Source organism: Cherax quadricarinatus, chromosome 53 (assembly GCF_038502225.1).
Source record: "Cherax quadricarinatus isolate ZL_2023a chromosome 53, ASM3850222v1, whole genome shotgun sequence".
Lineage (NCBI taxonomy): Eukaryota > Metazoa > Arthropoda > Malacostraca > Decapoda > Parastacidae > Cherax > Cherax quadricarinatus.
The window spans coordinates 10,522,557-10,536,960 of record NC_091344.1 but is presented as its reverse complement, the minus strand read 5'-3'; the positions used below and the strand labels follow the sequence as shown (position 1 = coordinate 10,536,960).

Below are 14,404 nucleotides of genomic sequence, written 5' to 3'. Positions count from 1 at the left end.
CCTCACGATTAAAAACTTCTTCATCTTCTTCATAATCATCATCTTCACCATCTTCATCATCATCATCTTCATCATCTTCATCTTCTTCATCTTCATCTTTCAGCTTTTCAATAACTACTCTATTCACAATCTCTTTAACATATACGAATTAATATGTCAAAATTCTCTAAAGGTTGGTATCTATTTAAACATAAAAGTTATATAGTAACTATTTATTAAAAACACAACGTTATCCAATTATCAGTTAAAAAGTTGCACATTTCTGTGAGTTCTCCCGCTGATACATAACATCTGATTCATTATTTACTCGTAAGTTCGGGGAGGTGGGTAGTGTACTGGATGAGATGGGTAAGAAGGCTTGTGTACTGGGTGACGGGCTTGGCCCTCGTAGTTCACCACGGCATCTAAACCGTCTCCTTTGTCCACGTAGTTGACGGTCTGCTTACGGCCGTCAGGAAGGTCAACGGAGTAACTACCTTCGGTCTTATAACCGTCACGAACTTCAGAGTGACCGAAGTTGGCGCCTGAGTAATGGTCTACGACTCCATAATTGAAGGCGTATTTCGGAGGAACCTGCAGAGACATAAATCATACAACACACATACAGTTGCAGACTGTATAAATCCAGGGAAAATAATATTAAAACACTTTATGTATTACGTATTGCATGGATCTTAACTAACTTCAAAATAATTTCATGTACTAAAAATAGTTACCATCACTCCTTATTCACTAGTACACAGTAATATAAAGTATAGAAAATATTATAAATCATTGGGCATATTGTATTCACCGCTGGGTAGTGGGGCTGATGATAGGAAGATGGAGCATGGTAGGCAGATGGAGCGGGGTACACAGGAGCCTCACCCCCGACCACTACCAAAATGCAAGCGATAACAAAAACCTGAAAGCATATATTTATATTTATCACACACACACACACACACACACACACACACACACACACACACACATATACACACACACACACACACACACACACACACACACATATATATATATATATATATATATATATATATATATATATATATATATTTATATATACATGTCGTGCCGAATATGTAAAACTGGTCAATTAGCAAGAACTCATTTAAAATTAAGTCCTTTCAAAAATTTTCTCTTATACGTTTAAAGATATATTTTTTTCATTAATGTTAATGTAAAAAAAAAATAATTTTGCTCCAAAAGAATCTTAAAAAACTTACCTAACCTTATTATAACAAGAACAATTTATTTTAGCCTAACCCAACTAAATATATTTTAGATTTGTTTACAATAATTTAATACCCAACAAACACAAGGAAGTATATTTTTTTCGTTAAGTTCAGAATGATTTTGGCGAAATTATTGCATACACAAATTTTTGCTTGTCTTATATGGCAAGATGAACGTTGCTATTTAAGCCAAGATAGCAAGTTCTGCCTATTCTGCACGACATATATATATATATATATATATATATATATATATATATATATATATATATATATATATATATATATGTATATATATATATATATATATATATATATATATATATATATATATATATATATATATATATGGGTCTCATCCTGAATCCATCCAAATGTGAAATCATCTCAGTCAGTCAACAAGTGATAAATGCAGTGAGATCAAAACTACCAGGAGCAGCAGTCATTGCCCCCACAAATAGTGTCTTGCTAGGAGCACCTCTGGGAAGCAATGCCATTGACACAATTCTCAGGAAGAAATTGGAAGAGTTAAGGAGAATGGAACAACGAATAGGCAATCTGGACACCCACGATGCCTTGTACCTTCTCACAAAGTGCTTGAGTCTGCCCAGGTTGACATATTTCCTAAGATGTGCACCTTCATATGATAACCCTATACTGCACGAATATGACAGTATTCTGAGGCAGATTTTTACGAAAGTACTTAACCTTACTCTAGAAGACGGGCAGTGGAACCAAGCTACACTTCCAGTCAGACTAGGAGGCATTGGTGTCCGCAAGTCATCACAGATTGCGTTACCTGCTTTTCTGTCCTCGTGTATTGCATCCAGAGAGCTTGTAGCAGCGATTCTCCCTGAACATCTTAGGGACAAGATTGGAGCCCAGGACCAAAAATTCCTTGACGGAGCAATGATCTGGGATAATCTAACGGGCTCAGAAACCAGACCTGCTCCCCCCAACAACTACAAACAATCGCACTGGGATGGTCCAATAGTGGAAAATATAGCCTCAACGATGCTTCAGAGTGTGTCAGGGAAGGATAGAGCCCGCCTGCTGGCAGTGAGAGCCCCTCATGCTGGGGACTTTCTGTTGGCTGTTCCCAACTCCAGCCTTGGCACACGCCTCGACCCACAGACCATCCGCATCGGTGTTGCCCTTCGACTTGCCGCCCCTATTCTCGCCGAACACAGGTGTATTTGTGGCAGTGAAGCAGCAGACCGATTCGGGTACCATGGTCTTGTGTGCCGTAAATCCGAGGGAAAGATTGCAAGACATGAGGAGGTTAATAACATTATCAAGAGGAGCCTCACAACAGCTGGATGCCCAGCAGTAAGGGAGCCACCCCAACTATGCAGATCTGATGGCAGCCAGAAGCGTCCAGATGGTATCACCCTTCAAGCCTGGACAGATGGGAAGCAGGTGGTGTGGGACTATACATGTGCATCTACCTTGGCTGATACCTATCTCCAATACACCAGGGAGGAAGGAGGGGCAGCTGCCAGCTTTAGGGAGTCCCAAAAGTCTAGAAAATATGGAGAACTTGCCCATCATTATATGTTTGTTCCCATAGGCTCAGAGACCCTTGGCTCATGGGGAAAGAGTGCATCTAATTTCCTTAAGGAGCTGGGAAAAAGACTCATCAGGGTAACTAGGGATCCCAGGGCAGCTAGTTTTCTGTTCCAGCGGCTCAGTGCGGCTGTTCAAAGGGGTAATGCATGCTGCATTTTGGGCACGCGCCCCAGCTCTGAGGAGCTGGATGAGATTTTCGCCTTATAATCGGTGATACACACGTGACAACATGTACCGTATATGCCACCTTTATATCAACAATGTATCTCTTAAATCTTCTGTGCCATATTATGTAATAAAATATTCCTATTGGTAAAAAAAAAAATAGTTTAAAAGATGGGGTGGTAGGGGAAGTGGAATATTCAAATGGCTTCAGGAAGAAATCCAAATATTCTTCCTTGAAGCCTTTTTATCCACTTCTCCGAGGCTATGGGTCCCACAATTTACACCAGAGGTGGACCCCATCCTATATATATGTAAATATATATATATATATATATATATATATATATATATATATATATATATATATATATATATATATATATATATATATATATATATATATATATATATATATATATATATATATTGCAAGATTATACTTGAAATCTGAATAGTATTATACTGATAGCCTGAACATGATAGTACTAAGAGTCTGCAATTGGGAGTCCGAACAAGAAATTATTTCTGGCTGGGAGTCTGAACACGCCAGCACTTTTGGTCTCACAGGTCAGTACTTGTATTATGAGCAAAACAGTTCTGAAAATCTGGACAAGGCTTTTCTGGGAGGCTGTACAAGACGGTACCAGAAGCTTTTACACTACATTACTAAAAATCTAAATAAGGTAGAACAGGTAACTAAAAGAACACACTGAAGATGAGACACGTATTTCCAAACCTTGAGGGCCATGCTGGAGTTGTGTTGGTGAAGAGAATTCTGTCTCTGTTTAAATAGCGCTAAACAAAATTACTTTCTCCTTGACAATTCAAGTTACTTAGGGATAGTTTTCATGTGGTGTGTGTGGCCAGTTACTTTTCCGGGTTGCGAATGATACGTTCAGTGCATTTCTATAATGACTCTTATCATATTTGCTGACTATCAAGAGACGTCATAGAATAGATGTTTGAAGCTGATTGTACATCTGTGGTAAAATATTTCGACAAGTATGTCTTTGTATTGGACTGATGAAGCCACTGTGTGGCGAAACGTTTCTTCAATAAAGATACCTAAGTGTTGCACATGTGTCTAATTTAACAACTTCTCGGTTGTTTGAACCATTTATCTACAATATTTTGTTAGAACACTATTTTCCTTTGAGTGGAGCTTTACGAAGTCCCTGTTAAGCTCTAAACATTGTTACCGTTGTCGTGATAAAAGAGTTTCTTAACTTGCATTTTTGTCTATACACATACTGGTAGCTAAAGGGACACAAGTGCAACTAATGCAAAATTTTACTGTAGCAACGTTTCGCTCTTCAACACCTTGACAAACCTGGAGAGCGAAACGTTGCCACAGTAAAATTTTTCATTAGTTGCACATGTGTCCTTTAACCTAACATTGTCGCTAATTCTACCAATATTATTACTATTCAATTCAATTCAAAGTTTATTCTTTATAAGGATTACAATGCTGAGTTTACAGAAATTCGGTTACTGTTTGGTTTACATGTAGTAAAATTGTGATTACAGAGTGTACCACTAGAACGCTTAGCATGGCTAGGCATTTCGGGCATATAGGCATATAGGTATATACATATAGGTATACTATATACATATAGGTAGTAGGTTGGTAGACAGCAACCACCCAGGGAAGTACTACCGTCCTGCTAGATGACTGTGAAACAAAAACCTGTAACTGTTTTGCATGATGGTAGGATTGCTGGTTTCTTTTTCTGTCTCATAAACACGCTAGATAACAGGGATATCTTGCTACTCCTGCTTACACTTTGGTCACGCTTCACAGGCACGCACATGCATATATATATACATACATCTGGGTTTTTCTCCTTTTTCTAAATAGCTCTTGTTCTTCTTTATTTCTTCTATTGTCCATGGGGAAGTGGAAAAGAATCTTTCCTCCGTAAGCCATGCGTGTCGTATGAGGCGACTAAAATGCCGGGAGCAATGGGCTAGTAACCCCTTCTCCTGTAGACATTTACTAAAAAAGAGAAGAAGAAAAACTTTATAAAACTGGGATGCTTAAATGTGCGTGGATGTAGTGCGGATGACAAGAAACAGATGATTGCTGATGTTATGAATGAAAAGAAGTTGGATGTCCTGGCCCTAAGCGAAACAAAGCTGAAGGGGGTAGGAGAGTTTCAGTGGGGGGAAATAAATGGGATTAAATCTGGAGTATCTGAGAGAGTTAGAGCAAAGGAAGGGGTAGCAGTAATGTTAAATGATCAGTTATGGAAGGAGAAAAGAGAATATGAATGTGTAAATTCAAGAATTATGTGGATTAAAGTAAAGGTTGGATGCGAGAAGTGGGTCATAATAAGCGTGTATGCACCTGGAGAAGAGAGGAATGCAGAGGAGAGAGAGAGATTTTGGGAGATGTTAAGTGAATGTATAGGAGCCTTTGAACCAAGCGAGAGAGTAATTGTGGTAGGGGACCTGAATGCTAAAGTAGGAGAAACTTTTAGAGAGGGTGTGGTAGGTAAGTTTGGGGTGCCAGGTGTAAATGATAATGGGAGCCCTTTGATTGAACTTTGTATAGAAAGGGGTTTAGTTATAGGTAATACATATTTTAAGAAAAAGAGGATAAATATGTATACAAGATATGATGTAGGGCGAAATGACAGTAGTTTGTTGGATCATGTATTGGTAGATAAAAGACTGTTGAGTAGACTTCAGGATGTACATGTTTATAGAGGGGCCACAGATATATCAGATCACTTTCTAGTTGTAGCTACACTGAGAGTAAAAGGTAGATGGGATACAAGGAGAATAGAAGCATCAGGGAAGAGAGAGGTGAAGGTTTATAAACTAAAGAGGAGGCAGTTAGGGTAAGATATAAACAGCTATTGGAGGATAGATGGGCTAATGAGAGCATAGGCAATGGGGTCGAAGAGGTATGGGGTAGGTTTAAAAATGTAGTGTTAGAGTGTTCAGCAGAAGTTTGTGGTTACAGGAAAGTGGGTGCAGGAGGGAAGAGGAGCGATTGGTGGAATGATGATGTAAAGAGAGTAGTAAGGGAGAAAAAGTTAGCATATGAGAAGTTTTTACAAAGTAGAAGTGATGCAAGGAGGGAAGAGTATATGGAGAAAAAGAGAGAGGTTAAGAGAGTGGTGAAGCACTGTAAAAAGAGAGCAAATGAGAGAGTGGGTGAGATGTTATCAACAAATTTTGTTGAAAATAAGAAAAAGTTTTGGAGTGAGATTAACAAGTTAAGAAAGCCTAGAGAACAAATGGATTTGTCAGTTAAAAATAGGAGAGGAGAGTTATTAAATGGAGAGTTAGAGGTATTGGGAAGATGGAGGGAATATTTTGAGGAATTGTTAAATGTTGATGAAGATAGGGAAGCTGTGATTTCGTGTATAGGGCAAGGAGGAATAACATCTTGTAGGAGTGAGGAAGAGCCAGTTGTGAGTGTGGGGGAAGTTCGTGAGGCAGTAGGTAAAATGAAAGGGGGTAAGGCAGCCGGGATTGATGGGATAAAGATAGAAATGTTAAAAGCAGGTGGGGATATAGTTTTGGAGTGGTTGGTGCAATTATTTAATAAATGTATGGAAGAGGGTAAGGTACCTAGGGATTGGCAGAGAGCATGCATAGTTCCTTTGTATAAAGGCAAAGGGGATAAAAGAGAGTGCAAAAATTATAGGGGGATAAGTCTGTTGAGTGTACCTGGTAAAGTGTATGGTAGAGTTATAATTGAAAGAATTAAGAGTAAGACGGAGAATAGGATAGCAGATGAACAAGGAGGCTTTAGGAAAGGTAGGGGGTGTGTGGACCAGGTGTTTACAGTGAAACATATAAGTGAACAGTATTTAGATAAGGTTAAAGAGGTCTTTGTGGCATTTATGGATTTGGAAAAGGCGTATGACAGGGTGGATAGGGGGGCAATGTGGCAGATGTTGCAAGTGTATGGTGTAGGAGGTAGGTTACTGAAAGCAGTGAAGAGTTTTTACGAGGATAGTGAGGCTCAAGTTAGAGTATGTAGGAAAGAGGGAAATTTTTTCCCAGTAAAAGTAGGCCTTAGACAAGGATGTGTGATGTCACCGTGGTTGTTTAATATATTTATAGATGGGGTTGTAAGGGAAGTAAATGCGAGGGTCTTGGCAAGAGGCGTGGAGTTAAAAGATAAAGAATCACACACAAAGTGGGAGTTGTCACAGCTGCTCTTTGCTGATGACACTGTGCTCTTGGGAGATTCTGAAGAGAAGTTGCAGAGATTGGTGGATGAATTTGGTAGGGTGTGCAAAAGAAGAAAATTAAAGGTGAATACAGGAAAGAGTAAGGTTATGAGGATAACAAAAAGATTAGGTGATGAAAGATTGAATATCAGATTGGAGGGAGAGAGTATGGAGGAGGTGAACGTATTCAGATATTTGGGAGTGGGCGTGTCAGCGGATGGGTCTATGAAAGATGAGGTGAATCATAGAATTGATGAGGGAAAAAGAGTGAGTGGTGCACTTAGGAGTCTGTGGAGACAAAGAACTTTGTCCTTGGAGGCAAAGAGGGGAATGTATGAGAGTATAGTTTTACCAACGCTCTTATATGGGTGTGAAGCGTGGGTGATGAATGTTGCAGCGAGGAGAAGGCTGGAGGCAGTGGAGATGTCATGTCTGAGGGCAATGTGTGGTGTGAATATAATGCAGAGAATTCGTAGTTTGGAAGTTAGGAGGAGGTGCGGGATTACCAAAACTGTTGTCCAGAGGGCTGAGGAAGGGTTGTTGAGGTGGTTCGGACATGTAGAGAGAATGGAGCGAAACAGAATGACTTCAAGAGTGTATCAGTCTGTAGTGGAAGGAAGGCGGGGTAGGGGTCGGCCTAGGAAAGGTTGGAGGGAGGGGGTAAAGGAGGTTTTGTGTGCGAGGGGCTTGGACTTCCAGCAGGCATGCATGAGCGTGTTTGATAGGAGTGAATGGAGACAAATGGTTTTTAATACTTGACGTGCTGTTGGAGTGTGAGCAAAGTAACATTTATGAAGGGATTCAGGGAAACCGGCAGGCCGGACTTGAGTCCTGGAGATGGGAAGTACAGTGCCTGCACTCTGAAGGAGGGGTGTTAATGTTGCAGTTTAAAAACTGTAGTGTAAAGCACCCTTCTGGCAAGACAGTGATGGAGTGAATGATGGTGAAAGTTTTTCTTTTTCGGGCCACCCTGCCTTGGTGGGAATCGGCCAGTGTGATAATAAAAAAAAAATATAACTTAATATTTGCCTCTTGTTGGTTCTGGCCACTTACAGATCATATTTTAATAACGAAGAACAGATAGCTATAGAGAAGACGAAGTTATTAGAAAACCAAAAAATAAAAACAGTTTGATAAAAACAGGCTAACAATTATTAGAAATTTTATTAAAAAATATTTGTTTTTCTGTCTAACATAACAAATCTATAACATTCTTTCAGATATGTATTTTAATAATCAGTAATTTTAAAATGACAGTGTAACATCTGCCTCGTAAGAGCATTTTTCCACATTTACGTTGTTATTACTGCCCCTAAATATCTTGAAAATTTTGGGGAAAGTGACTCGGTGAAGCGCTATATAAACAGTGGCAGAACTCTTCTCACTATTAGATCTTCAGCATGGCCCTCAAGGTACGGAAATGTTTGTCTTGTCTTCAGTCTGCTGTGTTGCATCCAAGTACAGTGCTGCAGCCAAGTACAGTCGTGTTCAGACTCTGAGGACTGATTATTCAGTCTGCCAATACTGCCATGTTCAGAACTACTGAAGTAAAGGACTTGTCAATTATGAGTTAAAGTTTTTAGATGCTGGATAATAAGGTAGAATTTATAAGTAAATTGATGGATTTTATTGAGAAGTTCTTAAACTTTAATGATGAAATGAGAGTAGTTTTCATTCTTATGATATGAAGGAACTGTAGTTGTTTAAAAGAGGTAGCAACAGGATTTGATGTTGGAGCAAGAGGTTGAAGCAGTAAGCAGGTTAATAATGGATGAAAATAGAAGACATAGATGAGATTAATTTTGATATGCTAGAAACAGTTGGAGATAAAATATTTATACAATTGTAACGTATGTGTGAGGAAAGAGAAGGCTTGGCAGACAATGTTTATTAGTTCCACTGAAAAAGGATTTCAAAAGAGGACCAGAAGGTAAGAATTACTGGGAGGTAAACCTTTTGGGTATTAGTTAAGTGTTTGGCAATTTTATTTATTATTTAATATTGCAGAGGAAGGACAATTGCACTGAAAAAATATGTATCCTCTGAAGATATGTGTGTAAGCACATGAAAGCACTAAGTTTTTTTTTTTCCTGTTTTCACTGTGGTATTTTTGTCATTGAAAAGCATCTGAATGGTTTCAGGTTTACGTTATCGCTTGCGTTTTGATGATGGTAGCTGGTGAGCCACCTGTGCACCATGCTCCACCTGCCTATCATGCACCCCACCACCAGCCTCATTACCCTGAGGTGAGGAAGTCTGATCATGGTTTATAAACAACATACAGTTTCTATTACTGTATATATATGTCTGCTAATGCTAATAATATTTGTTTTATGAATAGTTTTTGTAATACATTTATTAACATAGTTGCAGTAAGTAATTATTATGTCTTAATATTATCTTCACAAGAACTTTAAAATCTGCAATTATTTATTGTACGAAGTATGTCTCTCTAGGTTCCTCCCAAATATGCTTTCAACTATGGCGTGGTGGATCACTACTCAGGCGCCAACTTCGGTCATTCAGAAACCCGCGACGGCTACAAGACCGAAGGTACCTACAACGTGGACCTTCCCGACGGCCGCAAGCAAACCGTCAACTACGCAGACAACGGTCATGGTCTGGAAGCTGTGGTGAACTACGAGGGAGAAGCCCATCACCCAGAGTACAAGCCTGCATACAAGCCACAGTACAGGCCTGAGCACAAGCCAGTGTACGTGCCTTAGTGCAAGGCCACCTAACCAGCCAAAAACCTTACCCACCCTCTTCATACTTTGAATAAACATCAAATCCTATGTTATGTGTTATGTGTGATGTTTATGTAGGTGTGAGGCTACCTCTGTGGACTTAATAAACAGTACCTTCACAAACATTTTTTTTTTCTAAATGTGAAACCTTCGTAAATTGTTTGCATTTTGTGTTTATGGGGAAATGAAGATCACCAACATCATGAGAACATCATGGAATGAGGATCGAATCCATGGCAAGCTAATCTTTAATTATTATTATTATTATTATTATTATTATTATTATTATTATTATTATTATTATTATTATTATTATTATTATTATCAAAACTAAGCGCTAAGCCACCAGCATCATACAGCGCTGTACTGTATGGCCCTGACTGTATCTCATTATATGCATTATGACATATTAATGTATATTTTTTTAGTCAGTCATTGGTAGAACTATTAATGGAGTTAGACTTTATTAGTTTTAAGCCGAGTAAATAAAAAATAGGTTGGAGTTAAATGAGAGATTTTTAAGAGCAACACATTTAGGTAAAGCTGAATTAAAGTGCTTGTAGGTCTGGGAAGCCAGTCAAAGTTAACGACGCTCTTACCACTGAACTACAAATCATATACCCAGTGGGACTGGGTGCGTTTCATGGTGCGAGGACATACGTGGCCGTGATAAGCACAAAAGGGTAACTGTGGCCGGTGACACCTACGCTTCTCTGAGACCTCTCTCCCTGCTTTGGTTGTTCCCTTACAACATTGAACAGCTCCTGATGACGCACTGAGAAGTGTGAAAGTACTTGATCTAAAGATTTCCACCCCCTATGGCTTGTCCTGCATATATATATATATATATATATATATATATATATATATATATATATATATATATATATATATATATATATATATATATATATATATATATATATATGCAATAAGATCACAGTAAACAGGTGATTTCAGAATATGCAAAACAACCACTCTGAAAGAATAGAGAAATTCCAAGCGCTTTCGTGACTACTCACATTATCAAGGAACTATGAAAGTAAAGCATCCAAGGAAGCTATATAAGGGGTCTGGCCAGCACCTCACTATCAGATCCCACAACGGTTAAACACCTGACACGCGCCGACCCAACTTGGATAGGTCCTTTGCACAACTCACTCACAAACTATTCTACCCAAGAAAATTTAAAAATTATTATTTGTCCAGTGTATTATTAAATTCTTCCCAAATTCTATTAATTATAAATGGATCTAATTTATATAAACCAAAGGAAATATTCATATTATTGTCAAAACTGCTTTTTATGAAACAAGATTCAATTATATTCCTGTCGACCATGGACTTGCTTGATACTACTTTCTCAACTTTTTGAAAATCAATTGGATGGTTAAAATCTCTTACATGAATAAATAGAGCATTGGAATCTTGTCCAGTTCTAATGCTATATTTATGTTGTTTTAATCTTAGTTTGAGATTTTTACCAGTTTGACCGTAAAAAACTTTATCGCAAATTTTACAAGGAATCTTATAGACACATCCATCAGCATTTTGGGGGGAATTCTTTATCAAAAGTTTTTTTACTGTATCAAGATTTTTGAATACAACTTTAATATTAAAAGGCATATCAACCAAGTTTTCATGGTAAGGGAGAACCAACATATTTTTAGTTGAATAAGGCTGGTTGTCCCTTTTTGGATTGTAAAAAGTATTTCTAGCAACTTTAAAAGATTTATCAATTACATTTCTTGGGTATTTTAAATCATTACCTATTTCATAAATTTTGGATATTTCCTCATCTATGAACTCAGGACTACAAATTCGTAAAGCTCTCAAAAACATTGATGAGAAAACAGACAGTTTGACTCTATCTTGATGCGAGGAATAATATTGGACATAGGAACAGTTATTTGTAGGTTTTCTGTAAATTTTAAATTTGAATTCATTATTACCCTTAATAATTAAAACATCCAGAAAAGGCAATGAGTTATTTTCTTCAAACTCAACAGTAAAGTTTATAGAATGGGCTAAGCTATTTAATTTTCCAAGGAAATGGTGTATATCTACATTTTTGGGCATAAGACACAAAATATCATCAACATATCTGAACCATTTAGCTCTATTAGGGAGGATTGTGTTAAGCAACCTTGTTTCAAAAAATTCCATGTATAGGTTACTAAGAACAGGTGAAAGAGGATTTCCCATTGCCATACCAAACTTCTGAGTGTAAAATTTATCATTAAATACAAATTTTGCATCAACAATGCAAAGTTTAATAAGTTTAATGATAGTAGGAACTGACAATGGTAAATCATAGTTAACGAGTTCTTCAGATAAGAAACTTAATAAATCATCAACAGGAACTTTCGTAAACAAGGAAGTAACATCAAAACTAACCATGTTAAAATCATTTAAGTCAGTCAAGGAGCTTAATTTATCAACCAAGTCTATGTTGTTTTTAACATTAAAGTTAGAAATTTTGCCAACAATAGGGCTCAAAATATCAACAAGCCATTTTGATAATTTATATGAAACTGACCCTATGGAGCTAATAATTGGTCTGACTGGATTCCCTGGTTTGTGTGTTTTTATTAGTCCATACATGTAAGGTAAAGATGGATTAGTGGAAGTAAATTGTTTGACTAATTCATCTTTGCCTTTCAGTAGAAGTTTTATTGTTTTATTGAAATTGCTGTTAACGGTTTCTAGGGGATTTTTTCTAAGTTTAGAATAGGTTTCAGTATCATCTAAGAGATTATTCATTTTTTCTTGGTAATCATTTTCTTTCATAATTACTATTGCATTTATTTTGTCTGCTTTAGTAAGGCGCAAATTTTTATTGTTATTAAGTGTATCATAAGACTTACAGAATCTTTGAGGGCAATTGGGAATGTTTGGTTTTAACATAGAGCTATATACCATTCCTTTACTAATATTAATTTCATCAGAGGATAAATCAGAAAATTTTTCAAAGTTACAAAAGGCTTTTGCAATTTCAACATTATTAAGTTTTTTGGAAGCTGCAAAACTTAGGCCAAAACCTAGAGCAGCAGTTGTATGTTTGTCTAAAATTTCATCTGATAAGTTAATTACAAAATTGTTATTAGCATGCTTTGTCCAATCACTATTTTCAATTAAAATGTCTAATTTTCTTTGTAGTTTGCTCTTGAGTTCATTACAAATTCTTCCGAGTTTATTATAGCAATGATCCAACATACTGTGCTTCCATTCTGATGGAATGGCCTGATTAAAAGAGTATTTTTTGTTTCTCAATACCGGAGAAGGAAAAAAATATATTTTATTGTGTTTGTTTAATATTGCATTGCTGTATAAGTATTTAAAATATATTTAGTAGGATTAGGCTAAAATAAATTGCGCTTGTTACAATAAGGTTAGGTAAATTTTCTAAGACTCTTTTGGTGCAAAATTAAATTTTTTTACATTAACATTAATGAAAAAAATATATCTTTAAACGTATAAGAGAAATTTTTATAAAGGACTTAATTTTAAATGAGTTCTTGCTAATTGACCAGTTTTACCTATTAGGCACGACATATATATATATATATATATATATATATATATATATATATATATATATATATATATATATATATATATATATATATATATATATATATATATATATATATATATATATATTGGTACAAACATTTACTTTGGGCAATCAGTCGTTTTTTACATGTTTTTAATAATCAGTATTTATATGATGATAGTCGTCTTATATACACTACCTTTGTAAAATATACTCCTGAGGAGCATTTGGCGACAGGCACGCTCTTATGTCTGCTCCTAAAATATCCAGGAATATTTAGGGAAAGTTGTCCGGTCGAGCGCTATATAAACAGAAGTAAAGCTTCTCTCTCCATCACAAGTCCAGCATGAACATCAAGGTAGGAAATGTCTGTCTAGTCCTCATTGTTAATTGTTACCTAAAAGCACTCGTGGTACAATCTTGATTTTTTCCCTTTACTCACTTATTCAGACCCTTTCAGAGAAATAGTCTTAGCCAATTACGAGTTCAAGTTTCGAGATGGTGGATAATGAGGTTAAGGCTGTTAGTTAAAATGGATACATTATATTAATTAGTTGTTAAAATTACATTACGAAATGAAAGCGGATTTCATTCTTTTATCAGGAAGAAATAGGAGTTGTTTGGAAGAGGTAACAGCTGGAATGCAGCCTTAGAGTAAAAAGAATAGTGTTGAAGGTGAATGAATTTATTTTTGAGAGATTGAGAATAGCTGTAAACATAATATTTATGCATTTTACTGTATATGTGAGAGATGGAAATATTTACGGGTTCTCTGTACATGATATAAAGAGAACCAGGCAATCAGAATTATAGGGTTTCAAGTCTGAGTATTTGCTAAGTGTATGGTAGAATTATTGAAGAAAGAGTTATTGGAATATCTGAGAATATTATTCGCAGATCGATAATTATTCTGAAAATCATATACACGTTGTCAGGTTT

General features: G+C 36.5%; 1 protein-coding gene across 1 annotated transcript; it reads left to right on the top strand.

Annotated features, from left to right (window-relative positions):
* The first annotated feature begins 3,448 nt into the window (after positions 1-3,448).
* On the top strand, positions 3,449-10,008 carry LOC138854242 (cuticle protein 21-like). Its single transcript, XM_070096256.1, has 3 exons — positions 3,449-3,664; positions 9,304-9,408; positions 9,619-10,008. Exons 1-3 carry the CDS (start codon positions 3,449-3,451, stop codon positions 9,886-9,888), a joined length of 591 nt encoding a protein of 196 aa, XP_069952357.1. The 3' UTR covers positions 9,889-10,008.
* Positions 10,009-14,404: the final 4,396 nt, after the last annotated feature.

Bases quoted from the DNA above. Each gene is read 5' to 3' on its own strand.
- LOC138854242 (XM_070096256.1), top strand. From the start codon at position 3,449: ATGATAGTACTAAGAGTCTGCAATTGGGAGTCCGAACAAGAAATTATT. The intron at 3,665-9,303 runs GTAACTAAAAGA...GAATGGTTTCAG, and splicing joins ATCTAAATAAGGTAGAACAG to GTTTACGTTATCGCTTGCGT. The intron at 9,409-9,618 runs GTGAGGAAGTCT...ATGTCTCTCTAG, and splicing joins ACCAGCCTCATTACCCTGAG to GTTCCTCCCAAATATGCTTT.